This window comes from Vespa velutina, chromosome 10 (assembly GCF_912470025.1).
Source record: "Vespa velutina chromosome 10, iVesVel2.1, whole genome shotgun sequence".
Taxonomy (NCBI): Eukaryota; Metazoa; Arthropoda; class Insecta; order Hymenoptera; family Vespidae; genus Vespa; species Vespa velutina.
Window position 1 is genome coordinate 6374177 of NC_062197.1, and position 21952 is coordinate 6396128.

The 21952-nt window shown below is 37.3% G+C and overlaps 1 protein-coding gene across 2 annotated transcripts in view; it reads right to left on the bottom strand.

Moving 5' to 3' along the window:
• LOC124952369 (mediator of RNA polymerase II transcription subunit 25-like) overlaps positions 1–17613 on the bottom strand; it is a 168364-nt gene extending 150751 nt beyond the window's left edge. For both annotated transcript variants that reach the window (XM_047502127.1, XM_047502126.1), the window contains exons 1-2: positions 17503–17613; positions 14620–14752 (exon numbers count right to left, since the gene is read on the bottom strand). In XM_047502127.1, the coding sequence (XP_047358083.1) occupies positions 14620–14752; positions 17503–17598 (229 nt within the window). In that variant the 5' untranslated portion in view covers positions 17599–17613. The remainder of the gene's footprint in view (positions 1–14619; positions 14753–17502) is intronic.
• Positions 17614–21952: the final 4339 nt, after the last annotated feature.

A 21952-nucleotide genomic window follows, 5' to 3' on the forward strand; every position in this document is an offset into this window, starting at 1 on the left:
ATTTTTTTTATTTTTTATTTTTTATACTTTATATTTTTTATTTTCTTATTTGAAACTGCTCGTTGTTCTTCGAGGCTTCTACCCAAGGTTTTTCTTCTTTTCTTTCTTTTCATCGTTCTCTTCCACCTTTCTTCTCTTCTCAAAACTTGCAGTAAAAAACTGAGCGACGGCTCGTCGTCGTTCGCTCGTTCGTTCATTCGTTCGTTCGTTTACGGTCATTTCGCTCGAGTACTGACGAGACATCGTGCATCGTTCTCATTCTCTTTCTTTTTCTTCTTCTTCGAGATAGAAAGAAATTAGGTCTGCTATGTAGCGAACGGAGTAGAGATCCTCCAGGCTGATCGATCATCGTTGGTGACAAGAGGCGAACTGGATTCACCGAAAGTCATTCTTTTACAGTCTACACGTTCAAATGATGATCTCCTTTGCTGGTGTGAATTAACAACCTCTACTCTCGCGTACACGTCGGTGTATCTCTTTAATCGTAATTATCGTCTACAGGCGAACGACCAACCGGTAATAAATCATTGTTTCGATGAAAAGTCGACTTGTTTCGTTAGCGTTCTTGTCGAAGGACGGTGACTATGAGAAGATTTTTATTAAAACGATAGGAAAAAAGAAAATGAAAGAAAAAAGAGAAAAAGAAAAAAAGAAACGAATACACAAGGAAATAAACAATCAAAAAGTAGATAAGGCTAACGTTTTCGTTTAAAATTAAAAAACATGTAAAAATATATTTTTTTCTAGATACGTAGATGTATTGAAACTTAAAAGGTAACTATCATCTATTCTGTATCGTTTAAAAAAGTTTGTTTTCTTATAGTTAAGAAAAAACATTTTATAGTTTTTAATGTCATTACGTACTCAAAATCATGCTGATACTATCAAACAACTGTTAACTCTTTCTCTTTCTCTTTCTTTCTGTAACGTCATGTAATATTGAAGTTGCACACTCGTATATCTATTTTATTTTTATCGTCACGAAGGTATCATAGTTATTTTATATCTTGAAAATTAATAATTTATTAAGTATAGATTATATTTAGTATAGTATAACAATATAAATGTACTCATTACTTAAATATATTTGTTGTAAAGTATAATAATAATTAAATAATATAAAACGATAAGTTATCACAGATAATAAAGTTATAGAAGTTTCATGTTATATATAAGGTGAACAAAGAAAAAGAGTATAAATCAGAATCTTTAGTATTACAGAAAATCAATTTTAAGATTTGAAATGCAATGTTAAATTTTTAACGTGAAAATTAATAATATATATCTCTTTGTCCAATGGATTTAGAAAAATATACGTCATATTCATTTTCGAAATAATCTATTTCTTGTTTCTTTTTTTAAAATTGACAATTTATATTATTTCGACGAAATTTTCAGTTCGAGTAATATATTTACTTGACGAAGCATGAAAATTTAATGGTTAAACTGTGCGATTGTGTTACTGTACGCAATAAGTATAAGTCAGAAAATGTTTAGCAGTTTAAAACCAGTATTTTTCGATCTATTGCTCGATAATAAATTTTTAATGGGTCAAAAATTGATAATCATTAGTTTTACGTCAAAGCGAGGAAAGCGATTAATTTGTCTTATATATTAGATATTTCCAGAAGGTTTAATGAACATAGTCCTATTAGGTTCTTAAAAATTTGATTTTTTATAAATATTTATAAATAATACAACACAATTCGCACTGTCTTTTCCTCTATTATACTGTTCTTTTTTCCTTTTTTTTTTTTTTTTTTTTTTTTTTTTTTTTTTTTTTTTTTTTTTGACATATGCTATAAGAATCACAAATAAAATTGCGATAAAGATGCACATAATTAATGACTTGCAGTTATTAAATCTTTGAGCAAAGTTAGAACAATACGGAACATATGTATGTATTAAGTTAATTATATCGTTTTTTCATGAAATATGACTTATATTAATCATTTATTCGTTCAGGAGAAATATCATTTCATTTTTAGGATAAAAATTTAATAATAATGAATTAAACTTTTGAAAACAGTACGTATTTTCCTTTGATTGTCATTATTCGTCAGTTTTTTTGTTATTCTTAGCGACGTAGTAACGCTTTGAAAGTAATGCCGTTATTATAGACATTTAAAAACAAAAGTGTGACGAGGATGAAACGATCGAACGTCATCGAATTAGCAAAACAATACGAAAACGAACTACACAACACCACTGATCTTCTTATTGGATACGAACAATTACATACCAAAAATACAACACCTTACTTTAAGTACTTACTTTACTTACGTATATACGTAGTTATTGCCATTAATAAAGAAACTTATTCGTTTTGGAAAGGAACATTTATTTCTATATATATGTAACATTTCTATATATATATATATATATATATATATGTATAATATAGAGATATAAGAGATACAAGAAATAATATGCCTTTTCTCGAATGGACGATGTAATTATTATAAAGACTGAGCGTATTACGTAAGATAGATAATAACTTTTAACATTGAAAACCGTACAGCCATTTGGTAATAGGAATATATATTATCGAATGTAATCATACTTACAAAGGTAGTTAAAAGTATCAAATTGATTATTTGTAGTTTCTTTGTTCCTTTTATTAAGAGAAAGTTGCCTTATTAAAAGCAATAATTGATGTAAATGAAGGATAAAAACGAAAAATGTTTTTGTTCGATTAATATTTTTCGATAGAAAGAATAATTATCTATCTATCTATCTATCTATCTATCTGTCTATCTGTCTATCGATTTATCTATCTATTTATCTCTTTCTCTCTCTCTCTCTCTCTCTCTTACTGTTTTTTTCCTATCAAATAACATTCTAAATGAGTCTCTAAAAAGAATAAATATATTTATAATTCAGCCATTTAAATTATCGTTCCTCGGAAGAATAATATCGAATAAAACTTTAATCTAAAGTAATAAAATTTGTAAGTTTGAATAATCAGATAAATGTTAAATAGCAGTAATTATATGTTACTGTGTACTAACATATACGATCGATGAATTAACTAGAATAATTATAATGCGATATATCGTGACACTTTTATGTAGTTACATATATTTATATGTATACACACACACACATATATATATATATATATGAATATATGCATATGTGTACATACACGCAAGATAGATTTAATCTAAATCGCATTAAGATAGAAGATTGAAAAGAGAAAATATCGTTGGAGTGTTTTAAACAGCCAAGAGCTTTTTCTGATGATACGTAATGGTAGTTAAACGTGCGGTGGCTGCGCCACTCGTTTGGTAAAGAGCAATTCTGACATTACCACGAACACGTGGCACGTGGACCGTGTCGCTCGATCGACCGGCAAAAACCCTAAGTGCCTAAGCAACGCACCAGCTTTCAGTGGACATCTGAAAAAGACGAGAGGAGTAGCTGCCTCGCGGAGCATGAACGCTCTGCTTCTATATACGTGTCTTCTTCCACCAGAAACTATTATACCGGAAGCGAATGAAGATCCTGTACCGCTTTGTAAGTTATCTCTATGTTCGTGTGTATACGTGTTTATTCGTGCATGTCTTGAGCCCCGAGAGAAAGAAAGAAAGAGAGAGAGAGAGAGAGAGAGAGAGAACACGACAGATTATAAGAGCGTTTCTCGTAATATTCTTCTCGAGAGAAAGAGGAATACTCTTTTTTTCCTCTTCTACGTCATCTGCACGGCAGACTACTACTACTACTACTACTACTACTACTACTACTACTACTACTACTACTACTACTATTACTACTACTACTACTACTCGGGAGTGACTCTTTTAAAATTTTCTACCGGCCATCGTGATTATTAAATTCGTTCGCGTGACGAGCTCTCGTAAATGACCGGATATCCAGACTGTTCCTGACCTTATACCGTATGCAATAGATACATATATATATTTATATATATATATATATATATATATATATATATATATATATATATATAAAAGAGGTTATAACACTATAATTAATTATTTCTGATGAGATAAATAATTATCGATAATGCTAAGCGATATCTCATTAAATTAATGTAATAATTCATTGTCGATAGCAATTAAAGATAGTGACATGGTGATCGTTAATTGAATTAAATATTAGCCAACGTCGATTTTCTATGGTACGAGGACTATTAAATTGGTCCCAATTAAGCAGAGAAAACGGCGACAACGCCTCTACTATTAACAGAAAACCAGATCTAACAGATTAAATTTCACTCTAATAATCTTTTCCCTAAACTTGTAACGTTGATCATTACAATATCCAACTATTGTACACCTATGGGATTAGGGTGGGGATTGTAATGTTTATGAGATAGCTCGTTTGAAATAAATTTCGAGGAGCATTTGAGAAGATCCCCCCACCCCTGGAATAATAGCTGTAAAGACGATGTTGTTGATAGCGATCCCTATGTCCTTTTCTTCCCCCCCCCCCCACACCCATCCCCATCCTTCACTCATCTCGCTTTACCGAATATGATATGACTATCTTTAAATTCTTCTTACTTCTTCTTTCACTCCTTATATCGCGGCTTACATACTTCGAACAATCGACTCCAATTTATAATGCCAATCGTATATATTATATTCGTTTATTTGAAATCAATTTATATTAGAGAATGTCAGACTAAAGTAAATAGAACAATTTAACAAAAATTAGATTGATCTAATAACAATAAAATAATATAATATACCATTATACAATATGATGATCTATGGAATCATTCTTCTATAATTATCCTGGCTAGATAATATAGATATCGATATTAATTAAATACAAATCTGTTATAGGATTTTTATCCTTGAATATAGTTGATATTATATGAATACTATTACCACTTGCCATCCTTTACCCCACTCATTTCCATTATAGCTACTTATCACAGTAAGTAGCTATAATGGAGTTGAAAATATAGGATGAATGGAAAAGTAATGAAAAAAAAAAAAAAAAAAAAAAAAAAAAAAAAAAAAAGAAACAAGAAAAAGAACAAAATGAACGAAAATCATTACCAACGAACCATTGAAATTGTGTTCTACCTTTTTTTTTATTTTTTTATTATTTCTTTTCTTTTTTTTCCTTTTTTTTTTTTTTTTTTTTTTTTTTTTTTTTTTAATTTTTATCTTTATTTTTATTTTTTTCTCTCATCGGTTAATGACGGTAGAGAGAAGGGATCGTTTTCGCTCGACGAAAAGGATATGTTTCCAGGAAACACGCGTTACATGTCGATCCTGCCCTCAGTCCGAGTGGCCGAGTGAAATTATTATGAAGGCCCGGTTACGTATGTAAAAGGCACGTTTTGAGATGGTGTTCGCTCGCTTGTCGCCGCCTCGAGCAACTAACCTTCCTGTTGTTGCATGACCCATGCCTCCTTCTTCTTCCTCTTCTTCTTCTTCTTCTTCTTCTTCTTCTTCCTCCTCCTTCTCTTTCTCTTTTTACTCCTTCTCATCCTCCTCCTCCTCCTCTTCCTCTTCCTTCTCCTCAGCATCTCCACTACCTAGCTTCTCTCTTTCTTCTCCCTTCTGATTTCCTTCTACTGCTTCTTTTTATTCTCTACCTTTACCTATCTCTAGCCCTTCTCTCCTCTACTCTACCAACGGAGACCGGAGACAGATGCTGGCTTGCTTCTGCACGAAAACCTCTTTCTATCTTCTTTTCTTCTTCTTCTTCTTCTTCTTCTTCTACTTCTTCTTATTCTTCCTTTTCCTCTTCTTCTTCTTCTTCTTCTTCTTCTTCTTCTTCTTCTTCTATATATCGCGACACGCACGATCGGAGTCCTTTCGAGGAATGAGAACTTCACGCGAGATAATCGTTTCGAAATAAAAAAGAAAGAAAAAAAAAAAAAAAAGAAAAAAGAAAAAAAAAGAAGCAAAAAAGAAACGTAAACGTTAATAGATGTATTTATTAACAAATGAAAAGATAAATCAAATCGAATTTCGAATAATTTCATATAAAAATTGGACATCAGATGAATTATTAAGTAATATAATATATATGTTATTAAAAAAACAAAAAAAAAGAAAAAAAAAAGAATAATAATAATAATAATAATAATATATCAAAGGTCAACTTGCGTGCAACGAATCAGATTGTAATTATTTGATAACCTATATATAAAGAATAATATAAAGAAATTGAAATCTTTGAGAGGTACGATTAAAAGAGAGGAAAAAAAAAATGATTCGAGATAAAATTTATGTCGAACGTAAAAAAATCGATTCGGTATTATTGTTGTGTGTACGTACATATATAGATACAGAACTATGTAAGTATTTATACATATATACATATATACGTACATACATACGTACATACATACATATGTACGTCTTTTGCGGCGATCTTTCCTTTCTCGAAGAGTACACGCTTCTCGACTGCGAAGCGAAGGCTGGCTATTCGTTCGGTCGATGTCATCGGTGCCTTGGGCGAGCATATCCTTCCCGTACACATCTGACCTCGGTGGACCCGTAAGAAGCCCAACCCAATCTACCGACTCACCGAGCCACCAAGCCCACCATTAGTAACCTACTCCGTTACGACGCCGACCGATCGAGAGACGATTTCGATTCGCTCGCTCCTCCTTTCGCGAACGATGCATTAAGGTAATGATACACTCCTGTCGCATTTCGAAGGAACACGTGAAAATATCGATTCCATTGAGTGCCCTGGCACGACATATATATATTTATATATATATATATATATATATACACTCAGACACACACACACGCGCAGATACGTACACACAACATACATATATAGAATATCTTTTTAAGAATAGTATAGAAATATACCTATTTCTTTCTTTCTTTCTTTCTTTTTTTCCTTTCCTTATTTCAATGTAAAAATATTAATATTGATTTGTGTAGTATGTACATCAGTTTCGATCTTACGTTTTCATTTAAAAAAAAAAAAAAAAAGAAAAGAAAAAGAAAAAGAAATCGACGAACCAAGCCAGTCCTGTGAATCAAGATAATCGAAGAAAAACCAATTGGTATTAATAAATCCGGTCCGTAAGGCTCGATCACGATATCTTAATTATCCGCGAAGAAGTTCTGCTCTCTTACCATATGCGACGCAAGTATTCTAAAAAGGTCCTCCATTAGACGTATAGGAGAGCGGTAAAACTTGATTTCACGATTTCGCATAAATTATCGGGAGAGGGTAGAGCGCCGCGGATCGCTTCGAGGCGATGCAAAGAAAGACGAAGAAGAGAAGAAAGAGAGAGAGAGAGAGAAAGAGAGAGAGAGAGAGAGAGAGATAGAGAGATAGAGATAGAGAGAGGGAGAGATGGAAACGGAGGGACGGGAAATATTAATAATCCCATTCATGAGACGTCGGACGTATCCCACGTCTTTATACACGCGGAATTTGATAGCTCGAGGGAAGACTACATCGGTAGACGCTTTTTGCAAGATCCATTCGTTCCTCTTAGACCGTCAGAATTATTAATATCACTGACTTGAAAAAAGAAAGAGAGAAAGAAAGAAAGAAAGAAAAAAAGTAAAAAAGAAAGACGAAAAAAATAAAAAATAGAAGAAAAAACAAAAAGCCATACAAAAAGAAAAAAGATAAGAACCCTCCTTTCCTTTCCACTTCTCACTTGTTTACACTTCCCTTTATTTTCACTCTCCTCGTTCGAACAGAGATTATCTTCGCTAGAAAGAGAAAGAAAAAGAAAAAGACAAAGAGAGAGAGAGAGAGAGAGAAAGAGAGATTGAGATCTCAATGTTTCACGATATATATAAAAATAAAATATAATTACCAATTGGTTTATGAAATTCTATCGATGGTAATCCAATCGAGCCAATTCGAGATACTACGGGGAAATGCAACAAAGTCGGCAAGTACAGTAATGATTATTTTTATCCTTCGAAATGAATTATGTATCCTGACCGACGACAATCTTGGTGAAGTCTTAATTCAATGCGTCGTTGCCGCGCAATAAACCGGGCAATAAAACGTGCTCCCCGACTAGAATCGACGGGGTTCAAAGGGTCATAAATGCCAAAGTTAATAAGCCACGTGAACGAGGTAGATTCAATGAAAGCGCGGCGTATTCGATTGCGAAGCGATCAACGTGACGTATAAAATCTAGAGAGAGAGAGAGAGAGAGAGAGACAGAGGGAGAGAAGGGGAGAGAAATTTCTGTGTCCTTTGAACCTTTCGTCTCGTTTTTTTTTCATTTTCTTCTTCTTTTCTTTTCCTTTTTTTTTCTTTTTCACTCACTTTCCTGTTGGAAATGATTACGAACATAAGTACTCACGGAGAAACATAAGTAGTGTTTGATGTCGTGCACCTAGATTCCTGATTCTCGTTTGGCAGCAAAGTAAAAGAAGAAGAAGAAGAAGAAGAAAAAGAAGAAAAAGAAGAAGAAGTGACCGGACGCGGCTGACAACGACTAATGATTTGAACGTTACGAAGGATACGCGAGATATAAACTCGAGGCGAGTTAAGTTAGCGAGGTTTATTCCCGTTTTTGGAAAATATATTTATATAATTATTATATTCATTTAATCGATTATTTCAACCTATAAATAATATTATACATATATATATATATATATATTAATAATCGATATACGATCGATGACATCTCTTGCGATATTATACGATACATATAAATATTTATCGTCTAACGATCTTCTCGATCGTCGATGGTTTTAAGGTGGAAAACAAAGATACTTTTCTTTTCTTCTATATTGACGAAAAAAAAAAAAGAAAAAAAATACAGCTTGAAAGATTAATCGGAATCGACACACTTACACGTCTTTATAATCCGAACATCTTATCTCTCTTGTGGAATACCTACTTTTGATAAGAGAAAAAAAGGTAAAAAAAAAAAAAAAAAAGAAAAAAGAAAAAAATAAACACATCATTCTTGAGTATCAAGATATCATTCTCCGTTATCTATACTGACCTTCTCTCTCTCTCTCTCTCTCTCTCTCTCTCTCTTTCTCTCTCTTTCTTTCTTTTTTTTCATACACCAGCATTTGCTTGCTTTTTATTCAATCCTCACCGATCCTACCTCAGATAGGATCCATGTATCCGAATAGAAATCAGAAGAAGTAAGATAGCAGGAGCATCCGGAGCAACGCCATCCGTTACAACGTCCAAAGCTTAAGAGAGTAACGCCAGCATCCATTACCCTCGACCAAGCTTATTGTATTCTCCCTTTCGTTGAATCCTTCTCCTTCTCCTTCTCCTTCTCTTCCACCACCTCTGCCTCCTCTTTCACCTCTCTATCTCTTTCTCTTTTTTTCTTTCTTCACGTTCACCAACGTTTCTCCGCGTCGTCACGAAACACGCTTTATTAATGTCTTTATTCGTTGCATTCAACGTGCGAAAGGTACCCCGAAAGGTACGCGAATCTACATCCCGGTCTGCTTCTTGAATAAGATTTCGCTTGCATTACCTGCCATTCTGAGGATGGTCTATCAACGTCCTCTCGCATCGAGAACTTTCACTCGATTAAGAATTGCATTAGGAGAGGTTAATATGGTGGACTATGTAACGTCGTCCGGCTTTACATTGATTTAAATACGTCGAGTTAAAGGGCACAACACGTCTGATTCTCTCCATTAAAGCAAGTATATAAATATTCTTTAAATATATTTATTTCCCTTTTATTATTATTATCATTATTATTATTGTTGTTGTTGTTGTTGTTGTTGTTGTTTTCTTTTCTTTTCTTTTCTTTTTTTTTTTTTTTTTTGTAAATCACGTTTCTCTCCCATCACGTTTAAGGAATCGTGATTTTTCTACCTTATGACCTAAGTCTTCGATTAAAAACAGACTAGTCATTATGTCGTCGTTAAAAACGATACCACCAGTTAAATCGTGTTAAATTACGCGAAAGGGGAACGGTTCGACGAAGGCGAAACGCGGCCCCGTAAATCGCTCGTCTATGCGCCAAGAAAGGTGTAGAAGGTGCACGATCGCGAGTGCAATCAATGAGCGATAATCGTAATTACGTTGGCGATTAACGGTTCGGTTCTTCGCTCGCCTCCTTTGCACTTCATAGCTCGCGTTCTTCCCCCTTTTTTTTTCTTTCTTTTTTTTTTTTTTTTTTTTTTTTATTCTTTTTTACTTTTTCTTTCTTTCGTATTTTATTTCTCTTTTTCTCCTCTTATCCTCCTCACGGTCTTCCTTTAATGATAATTTTGTTTTTCTTTATGCTCGCCCGTTCGTTTGATTATTTTAAAGGAACCCGTTAGAGATTTCCCGTCGATATTAGAAAGTGCGACGACAGAACGACATCTTCGATAATCGAATGCATTAACCTTCGTTAGAGGAACGAAGCAGGAATGGAAGTCATCGTTCATCGTCGTTTCGACGTGTTCTTTTCACAGATGACTCGGCCGTACACACCTTCTAATTCCATCGTGTCTTCGTCGATCGATCTTCTTTGTTCTAAGTGGGATGAACGCGAAGAATAGAGCGTGTAATTTTGTTCTAAGAAGCAATTATCTTCACGACCACGAACTTTCTAAGGATACTGCTACAGTGTATAGGCGCAGCATTCGTTGCGTATACGTTCTCTCTCTCTCTCTCTCTCTCTCTCTATCTCTTTTTATCTCTATCTCTTTTTATCTCTCTCTCTATCTATCTATCTATCTAACTATCTATCTATTTCTATCTATCCATCTTTCTTACACACAATATCTCCCCTTCCCGATGGGGGTATCCAATAGTTAACCGCGTTGTATTTGTAGCACGTTTCGGTCATGGACGTCTTTTATGTTCTCGAGTTTGCGTTTAACCAAAAAAAAAAAAAAAAAAAAAAAAAAAAAAAAAAAAGAAAGAAGAAAAGAAGAATATCAAAATCGGGAGAAGATCTTTAAAACGTTTCGCGGCGATTATCGAGGCAACGCTCTTAACGTTTCAATATTTCACCATTTCGTTCGAAATAAATTATTATCTTGTCGTGCTTTCACTCGACTACAATTAATCTTGTTCAAGCGATTTCGTTGCCGAGATAAAAGGCAGCCGGAGTGACTTCTGGTATGCGGTTTCACCGATAAAGTCGTACCGCGTACGTTCGAACGGTTTCCTTGCTAGCTCGTTAACGACTTCATTCTTGCGAGAACTATCGATGAAAAAAAAAAGGAAGAAAGAAAGAAAGAAAGAAAGAAAGAAAGAAAGAAAGAAAGAAAAAAAGAGGAAAAAAAGATAAGTAAAAGACAAAAAGAAGAAGAAGAAGAAGAAGAGGAAGAAGAAGAAGTAGAAGAAGAAGAAAGAAGTCTCAAGACAAAGGCGCATAATTACGAATGCAAAAGGCAATCGTTTCGTTTCGTTTCGATTCGATCGTTCGTTCGTTCCTTCGTTCGTTCGTTCGTTCGTTCGTTCGAACGAGGCACGATCAGATAGATCCTCAAGCCGAATGTGGCTGATTATTTGAGAGTAAGTAAAGTTTCACTGAAGTAAAACAAGAAAGCTTCTTTGTAGTCCACCTAAACGTCTACTTACATACATACGTACTTACTACTAGGCTGTAAATAAGAGTATCGTGCTAGAGGAATCCTCATTAGCATCGTAACACCGACGTAAGTTATTGCGCCTAATGATAGAGGCGCCCTTTCAAGGACTTTTAAAGTTCTCTAGAACTTCCCACCTGAGATCCTTAGAACGAATATACGATAGGTAGTTTACGGTAGAAGAAAATCGGACGATTGAGAGATACGTTGTCTCATCGACGAAGAGTTTCTTCTTCTTCATCTTTTTCTTTTTCTTCTTCTTCTTCTTCTCTCTCTCTCTCTCTCTCTCTCTCTCTCTCTCTCTCTTTGTCGTTTCTTTACCAATCGTTGGAAACCAAAAGAAAAAAAAAGAAAAAAAAAATAGAAAGAAGAAAAAAGAGTTAGACGAGTAGGTAAAATCGATAATATCGTAAGTAATTTTGATCACGTTTTATCGGATTCACGTAGAAGTATTCTTTCAAGAGAGTATAAGTATTCGAGTTTGCGAGCTTTCGTGTATATTCCATATGGACGAGAAGGAGAAATAATGAAAAGCCGAGCGATAAATAATGCATCGGCTACCGCGGGAGGCATATAACTCATTCCTCGGGTATATAACCCGGCCTCTGCTTTTCTCCTTCTCCTTCTCCTTCTTCTCCTTCTTCTTCTTCTTCATCTTCTTCTTCTTCTTCCTCCTCTTCTTTTTCTTCTTTTTCTTTTTTCTCTTCGTCTTCTTCTTTCTTCTCTTTTTCTTCCTCTTCCTCTTATTCTTCTTCCTCCACCTTTTGCCGACCCCTACCACACCGTACGTTGCTGCGGATTCCTACCTGCCATAAATCCGGGCGCTACCATCCGAGGCTCTAATTGCATTATAAATTGTGCGTGCGCCTGCATCCTGGCGAGTGCACGCGGTGCACCGGCCTCCGAATGCCGCGTGTCGAATCGGCGCTTCCAGGATGCTGACCGGAATCGAGTAGAATCGACGTGGCTGTACAACGAGATAGCCTCGAAAGAGATCGCACCGACACCACCATCACCACCAACACCACCATCATCGTCGTCCCCACCGCCTACGGCATTGATCGTTAAGGAGATCCAGAGGAGATTCGTCGATCTTATGGATCGGTGCGCTTAATCCGACTCGTTGAGATCGATCGACTTATAAGTATCTTCCTCACGATCGTTCCGAATTAACTTCAATCTCGTCGATCCGATTAAGCGGAATAAAAAGGGAAGATACTAGGTATATTTGTTAGTACAAAATCGATCTTGCAAAACTACTAGGCGTATCTTATAGGAGACTTATACACTACCGATCGTCAGGCAATTCGGATTGACATCATCGCTAATGACACGCGAATCTATCTTACTGGTTCATCGCCAGTGCCTTATTAGGAGGAACAGAGTGGCTTAGGCACTTTATCGTACGAAGAAGCGAGCAAATAAAGAGAGAGAGAGAGAGAGAGAGAGAGAGAGAGAGAGAGAGAGATAAAGAGATAGAGAATAAAATTGCCAGGAGGCAAGTAGAGCCGTATGATGTCATTCAGACATAATGACGTGTCTTATCGACCGATGCGTAACCGAACAATTATCTCAGAATCCAAATAAACCCGATCTATGGCAAATTTTAGAAAATTTTTCACTTTATCCATCCTTGATGAACACACTCCGCGTACATCTTTCAAAACTTTGCTACGTGCTATGGTTTACATTATCTATATCTAGTTTCTTTTGGTATAACGAACGCTTTATTCCTCTATGAGATACAGACGAACGTCCGTTCTGACAGACGCATGGATTTCGATCATCGATCCGTGATCCATCTTGAACTAAAGATCACGAACTAAACTTGACTTGAATGAATCTTATTCCCTGAGGTCCTGTATCGTACGAGCTGAATGGTGCAGATCGTTAGATAGAGGATCGGTACCTGAACTCGTTCTATAAATCCTCCGTGAGCACAATTATCCGCTGGATAAGGATTATTGTTACTGCCCCGTTTGGATCCTGGCTTTTGCAGGAACGGCAAACGGCTACGATAGATAGGATGCGAAAGGGAGAGAGAGAGAGAGAGAGAGAGAATAGATTGAGAAAGAGAGAGGAAGAATAACCCTCGTAAATACATTCGGTCTCCATTATGCGTGCCTGAGGACGTTGATAACGTAATAATGAACCTTCGGCGTACCTAATGAGATCCATTCGAAAAAACTTATTTCCTAATCGCGATCGATGTTCCGTACGTTTCTTCTTCGACCGGTGACATTTCATTTCTTTTAATACTTTTTCGTACACCTTCTCGTTCGTCTTTGTTTATCTGCCTTAGCAATCGGAGTAAATTTGTCACTCGTATGCTAAGACGCATTGGTGGAACACGATTTATTCGTCGAGATGAAAAGGTTGCGAGTTCAAAAAAGATAGACAGAGAGAAAAAGAGAGAGAGAGAGAGAGAGAGAGAAAGAGAGAGAATCAGAGAATGAGTGCGAGTGAAAAAGAAATAAAGAAAAGGGGGAGATAGGGAAGAGAAGGAATTTCGTTTCACTCGAGAGAATCAGCGCGTAGCGACGAAGCGGTGCGTCTCGCTTATGTTCGTCCGTGCCTCTAATTATCTGGAATGAAGACATCACAAGAGCAACAGAGAGAGAAAGAGAGAGAGAGAGAGAGAGAGAGAGAGAGAGAGAGAGAAAGAGAGTCGTCTCGAAAGCCGAGCACTTCAAGTCACAGGGAGAACGAATCGTTTGCGTCTCGTTGCGCCGATATTTTCCCCTGATTATTTATTGTCCCCTACCGAGCGCGTTGGATCGTTATTCTTGCGTTTATGGCAGCGACCGTGCTCGTTATTACTAATGGCGCACTAGTATACAAAGCGAATACCGAGTATAAAAAATTAAAAGGAAACGAAGGAGAACGATTCCAAATTATTCGATAGGTTTTTCTAATTTTATATAAATGTAGAAGAAGAAAAAACAAAAAAAAAGAAAATATATATATATACATATGTGCATAAGTAAAAACAAAGAAAAAAATGTAAATTTATTTCGTTGAAAATTTTCGTTACGACACCGGTCAACGTAGAATAATATTTTACGGGATAATCTACGGGAATGGTAAAGGAAATGATAAAGAGACTCGATATCTGACTCACCATTGTGAAGTCTGCCTTTGGAGGAGCGTAGGTGTTCAATAATGGAGGTGAGGGGTCTACGGCCACTGCCGCCACCACCCCCACAACTCCAAGGGGAGTCACGCTCCGAGCCGTTCGCCAGGTTGTCACGATCCTGAAAAATGAAAGAAACTAAAAAAACACAGAAAAATAGAGATTGGACTATGGTGTTGTTATCGGACGATGGTGTTGCTCGGGTTAGAGTGAAACAAATATATTAATAACGTTTAAGCTTTACGATATGTTTATTTAAGTAATACACTATTAGATCCATCTTTAAGATATCTCTATATTATCCGGACTGACTGCAACAACGATTCTTTCTCATAAAAAAAAAAGAAAAAAAAAAAAAAGAAATGGAAAAAAAAGAAAGATAAAAGAATAAATAGATACGACAGAAGATTTGTTGTTTATATCAAACTTATGCCTTACCTGTTCGTCGTATATATCTAAATGTATATATGTACATTCTGTCTTAAGTAACGACCTTGAAATAATTGATTCCAACATCGGGCTATCTTCCATCTTTGACAATGTTAACCGAGCGACACGTTAATTAAAACGATTATTGATAAATGCGACTTAACGTTCGGTTGATTGAATCACCAAGCACGCTTGGATACGTGCGAAAGATCGACGATTTGAAATTGTGTTCAATCGACGATCCGATTATAATCGTTGAACGTACTATGTTGACCAATCTCAAGTTTCTTCCGAAAAGTTCCATAGAACGAGTCCGATGATTACACGCGATAAATTGAATTATCGACGTCGTTAATCTCGGAATCAAAAAGCTATGTATGCGTATTTATATCCTTTGGAAAGATGGAAGACAATGACGAACGCTCTCTTCCGTAACGTTTCTTTCTTTCTTTCTTTCTATCTTTCTTTCTTTCTATTTTTTTCTTTTTCTTTTACTTTTTTTTTTTTTTCCTTTATTTCTTTCTTTCTTCAGCTTGCGTGACAACCGCTAATCACGGCTCGTGAAACCATAGCAATTATTCTCGCTCACTTATAAGGTACGAAATGGGATAGAGAAAAAGAATCTCGAACCCGGATACTACATGCGCAGGTATCCATTAGGATAGTAAGAGTTTTAGTTTCTAAGTGGCCGATAAGCGCTATAATTAAATTACACTTTAGATATTAAGAAGCAAACCTCGATGAGATTCGCGAATCATCGTTGAAGACATGCTCGTTTAAGGTAAACGTTATAAGATATACATAGTTAGATATATATACATATATATATATATATATGTATATAGAGGTGCATAGCTATATAACGTACGGTTTGTTGTACCGTAAATCAGGCAGGAATAATGCCTTCAAATGCTACGTCAGCGGATCTAAGAAGAATACCGGTCGATCCGATCATCGTATTTTTTCTTTTTTTTCTCTTTTTCTTTTTTTTTAAGCTTATTCAAGCTATTTTCGCAAAATCATACCGATCGTTACGAAACTCTTGCTACGAGATAGACATCTTTCGCGTGTACGAATTTAGAAAGATTCAAAAAGAAAAGAAACAAAAAGATACGAGAAGAAATGAAGAGAAGAGAAGAGAAGAGAAGAGAAGAGGAAAGAAAAGAAAAAAAAATAAATGAACATAAAAGAGTATCAGAGTGCGTCGTTCTAGAGGTGTCCATTTTGAAGATTGGCACCTTCCTCGAAGGAGACTACAGAGAAACTAAAAGAAACAAGAGAGAAAGAGAAAGAAAGAGAAAGCGAGAGAAAGAGAGAGAGAAAGAGAGAGAGAGAGAGAGAGACGGAGAAGTGGAGGGCCAATAAAACTGCGAAGGGTTCAATGACAAAGAGAGCTACATCGCGGTTTATTCCGAAGCTTCCTGTATGCAAGGCTAAGTACTCTCTCGTTTGACGAGCAAGCTCGATCCACTCTGGACTTATGGTTAGGTCGCCTTACAACCGGATCGGATCGATTCCCTCATGACACGTATGGCGGTGTCGAGCGTGCATTATAGAGCCGTGTCTCGATCGCTCAGTGGGCCCCTATAGGTACCAACTTCAACTTGAAGCGGTGGACAAGAGACCCAAGTTTAGAATTCCCTTTGGATCGTAATGTCAGGACGACGAGGAGGAGGACAACGACGACGACGACGACGACGAAGACGACGACGACGAAAAGGACAACGATGGAAGGAACGAAGCTTGGCGAAACCGTTACCGAGAAGTCGTTAAGCCTCGTCGTTAAGTCGATTATCCTCGGCCCTTGACGACGAAGATCTCGCATCGAGTTTCCGTGGCTCCTCTCTTCGATCCACGGGCCCATCCAACCATACGTTTATCGACGCGCTACGTGTCTCTCGGCCTTCGTACAAATCGTCGATCCTTTAAAGGACTCTCTCTCTCTCTCTCTCTATCTCTCTCTCTCTCCTTCTCCCTCTCCCTCTTTTACTCTTTTCTTTAATCGAGCCTGTCCTACGGAAACTTTCGTCGACTTTCGTCGAGCATCCATCCTCGTTTCACATTCAGAAAGTTCACAATCTCATACTTTCGTTCGGAATCAATGAACGAATTGCACTATCCGACCATTCTCCAGGGCCGTTATTATCCACTCGCGCTTGTCCACTCGAGAAAAAGGAACTTCTACCGAGATAGAAGCGCCGGTTAAAACGCAAAATGGCTTCGCTCTTGATGCAGCGAAGAAGTGCCGCGGTATTTATGGTTAACCGTTGGTGCTTATCTTTCGACATAAATACGAAAATATGTGCCCTGTCATAAGTTTACGAGAGTCGTGGACGCGAAGTAAAGGAGAGAATGAGGAAGATGAAAGAGAGAGAGAGAGAGAGAGAGAGAGAGAGAGAGAGAAAGAGAACGTAAAGTTAAAGATTGCGAACGCAAGCTTACCACCTGTCTCTTACGGTGCCACTCGAGCTGTAATTGTCGAAGAGAAGTCTGCCATAATCGTCCATCGTGTCTCTTCGTCTTCCTCTTCGTCGTCATCGTCGAGGACCCGATCCTCCTCGATGAAAACTAAGAACCGAGAAGAAGCGTTTCGTTCGAGTACCGTCGAGTGTCATCGGAGTGAGTTTGTAACGGCCGACGACAATCGGCCGACAGTTTTCGCGAGAAGTAAAATACCGCGAACAGAGTCTGGGGACATCTAAAGCGTTCCCATTAAGAAATAGTATTCTCGAGAGAAGAGAGACATCGTTACATTTTCCTGTTACCATTCGTACCACGATTTCTCCCACGATCTGAATAGTTTTGATTTCTTTTCTTTCTTTTCTCTTTTCTTTTTTTTTTTCTTTCTTCTCTCTTTTCTTTTTTTGTTTTTTTTTTTCTTTTTTACAATAATAGAAAGAAGTACGAAGGGAAAAGAATATTATTTACTTCGTATTTCTTTCTTTTTTTTTTTTTTTTTTTTTTTTTTTTTTTGTTCACTCCTTTTCTTTTTATTCCTTTTGTTTTTATTATTGTAAGATAATTCAATCGTTATTATATGATCAAAGGACGAAAACTTTCTAAACTAGTGGAATCGATTGAGGATATTGAACATGGTACGCGAATCTTTCGTCGAATACGTTCGACCGTTTCGATTCTCGTCTCAGTGGGAGCCGTATAGATCTCGAATGAGCATTCGTTCCTCGAAGGAGAAGCGAAGGGGACACCCGCTGTTAAGCTGCCGCATAGGGAAGTATAAGTAAGTAGATCTCTCTCGCGTGCTCGGCCGCGTTGCTTCGTTCGAACGAACGAACGAACGAACGAACGAATTCGAAGAGCGTAAGAACTCTTTCTACGTCGTAGAGAAGAGAAAATTATGATCGATCAAAAATCGATAAAAAAAAGAAAAAAGAAAGAAAAGAAAAGAAAGATAATAATACTTATCCAGGATTTAAAACTGAAAATTTTCGAAAATCCATACGAGTGTGCCGGGTTTGCGGCAAACACCGAGAAGGACATACTATGAAGGATGTATGATAAGTGAAAAGAAATAAGGAAGAAGTAGAAGAAAGAAGGAAAAAAACAAAACAAAAAAGAATGAGAAGATGTGGAGTATTGTACGAGTGATCCTTGCTAGGAATCGGCATGTAATTAACCGAACCGGTAGACTACCAGCTGGACGACGAGTGGCGCACGCTAATGTGCCTCTAATGTCGTCCCGCTCTTTATACCTACCTCTTGGCTTGTTTCGGAGGAACATCAGAGAAGAGGGAAGACTAAAGAAGAGTAGAAGGAGAAGGAAAAGCAGAGAAAGGAGAAGAAGGAAAAGAAGAAGAAGAGAAGAAGGAGAAGGAGAAGGAGGAGGAGGAGGAAGAAGAAGAAGAAGAAGAAGAGGAAAAAGAAGAAATCTTGAAAGCAGAGCTCTTTCTCTCTCTCTCTCTCTCTCTCTCTCTCTTCGACGCGCATACGATCTATGCTTTCGTGCTCTCCTTCCATCGTCCCCGTGCTTTACTACCCGCTTTACTCGGCTCTCTCGCCCTAGGCGAGCTCGGTTCGACGTAGAAAGATCCGCACGAGATGGAAGTTACGAGCGTCGTACGGGGAGAAGAAGACTTTTTAAGAGCGGATATGCACGCGGAGAAGCTCGCTCGAAGACAGAGACAGAGACAGAGAGAGAGAGAGAGAGAGAGAAAGAAAGAGAGAAAGAGTTACACACGGCAGCTGCTCTCTTTCTCTCTCTCTCTCTCTCTCTCTCTCTCTCTCTCTCTTTCTCTCTTTCTCTCTCTCTTTCTCTTTCTCTCTATAGCGCGCGATGCGGGACCTTCTTGAAGCGAACTGAAATTCCTTTGAACTTCCTCTCGCGTTCTCCTTTGCTCGAAACTAACGAGTCGAAGGCGAAGGGTTTGCCGTTCTAAGAAGAACAGAGTCGAACAGAGTTGAACAGAAGCGAAGTTAGTAGGGTTACAATACGTATATAAGTGTATGAGCAACAAGATCTTTAAAGGTAACAGACGTTCAAACAGAATCTAATATATATATATATATATATATATATATATATCCAATTTCGAGAGAAATTTTCGAGAGAGTCACAGTGTAAGGGGATATATATATATGTATGTATGTGTATATATATATATATATATATTTATCAGCTTTCCCTGAAATATTAGACGCACGAGTCACGATGATTCAAGGGGGAAAAGAAAAAAGGTATAAAAAAAAAGAAAATAAAAAAAAAAAAAAAGAGAGAGAGAGAGAGAAAGACTCGGAAGCAAGATTATCCAGCAATGTACGTTGGTAATAGCGGCCATAGCGAGTGGTAGTAGTGCCGCTTGTCAGAAGATTACCGCCGACCGTCTGCTCGTCCACGAGTCTTTCCTACGTGCCGGTGCCGTTGGCAGGTAAAAAGCTTCCAGTCGGGTGACCCGCAGAGACGATGACGAACGTGACGAGCGAAATAATCGTTCGTATCGATAAGCCGAGTAATCGAGGCGAGTTAAAAGAGGAGAAAGAAAAATATAACCAAGGGAAGTCAGAGGGAGAGAGGTGAAGGGATGAAACTCATCAGGGACGCATTAGGATGGAAAGGACTTTGCTTCTTCGACGTCCCGTTGGGAAAGGGTGAGAATGTGCTGCTACCAACTAGGAAGGATAGTAGGCATCGATCAAATTATCTGGCAAAGAGGGAGAGCAAGAAAATAGGAACTTTTGATAGACTCGCTTTAATGACCGAGCTTATGACCTTTAAGAAATCTAACGACGGCCGATCGTCGCTTCGATGTATCCAGATATCTGTGTGCTATATACACGAATATGTGTATATGTATATGCATGCATGCATGCGTGCATGCGTGCATACGAATGCACACACTTGTATCTCCATGTAACCATGTGATTTATGAGTCGAGTAAAAGCTGTTGAAAGATCGTCGATTATTACGGATTACCTTCGAACGATCGTTTCGTAAGTTGGCTCGTTTATTGGATTACCAAATTACAGGGTTAGGCTACCGCGAATTTAGATCTTCTTTGCTTCCTCGTTGAGTTAGAAAGGGTTCGATCCTGTCTCTTTCTCTTTCTAACTCGTGTTCTTGGAAAAAAAAAAGAAAAGAAAAGAAAAAGAAATCAAAATGAGAACTCTCTTAGCCTACGATCGATCGACCAATCGATCGATCGGATCTAAAAGCGTTTTTATATCCGACAAATTTTATGCCAGTCCACTCGAATTTTCCTCGCTTTCACTCGATACTTTCTATCTGCAACGTTGATAGTGAAAGACGTGGAAAGGTACAACGAACAACACGCCCCGTAAAATGATCAACCATTGGCGATAATCTGTTAGAAATGCACCTGCTAGATCGAGGTCACGGCCGTACTGCCACCTTTTCTCCTATCAATTCTAAATCATCATCTCTCGGTATACCATATATCACTTTCCTATTAAACATGTCCAACTATGGTTGTTATTAATTTGTATTTGCTTATCTTTCTCATATTTTTTTTTTTTCGTTTATTCTCTCATTGATATTTATAAATCTAATGTAATTGATACAAACACGAACGAACGCATGCACACATTTATATTGCTAATTCCTTCGTAATTCTCAAAAAAAAAAAAAAAAAAAAAAAAGAAAAAAAAGGAACATCAAATTTTTATTCGCAAACAACAACATAAAGCAAAATGTATTTCATTCGATTCCTATATGCACAAACTCGACTCTATGATTCTCGTTTGAAAAGCTATTAGAGCTCGTAGAAAATATGCAGCACGCAGATACTATTACACGTCAGGAACGGAACGCACGCGTCTTTAATCTATCATTCTGGTACATAATCGTTTGGCATTGCCTATGGAGTTAACGCGTTGCTCGTGAATGTCAAGAATCGATTCCCATGGCTCGAGGGACCGGTCGAGAGAGCAGTAAGCCGTCCGCGTTACACGAACGTGACATTCGATTCCAATTGGAAAATCAGTGTGTAATATTTTCAAATCGAGTTCAGATCGAATTTTAACGATTCGATTTCTTTTCCGTCCATCTTACGTATCTAAATGTCTAAACTGATTTGCTTCTTATCGTTCTTAGGAAATGGGATACTTATCGTACGCGCGATTATGTTAATTTCTTCTGTCATGCCGCAGCAGCACAGCACTCACCGGAGTAATACGAACAAGTTTTCATGGATCGTGTGTCGTTCTATATTCTACAAAAGATCGTCTAACGCCCACTGCCTTTCCAGGCGTATCTCGCGACGATTATTTTAAATTAATATCCACCTTTCTCCGTGATTTTTCCTCTCTCTCTCTCTCTCTCTCTCTCTCTCTCTCTCTCTCTCTCTCTTTCTCTCTCTTTCTCTCTCTGTCCATCTCTCTCTCTCCCTCTGGGTGCGCTTCTGTATCGAAAGGAGCAGTG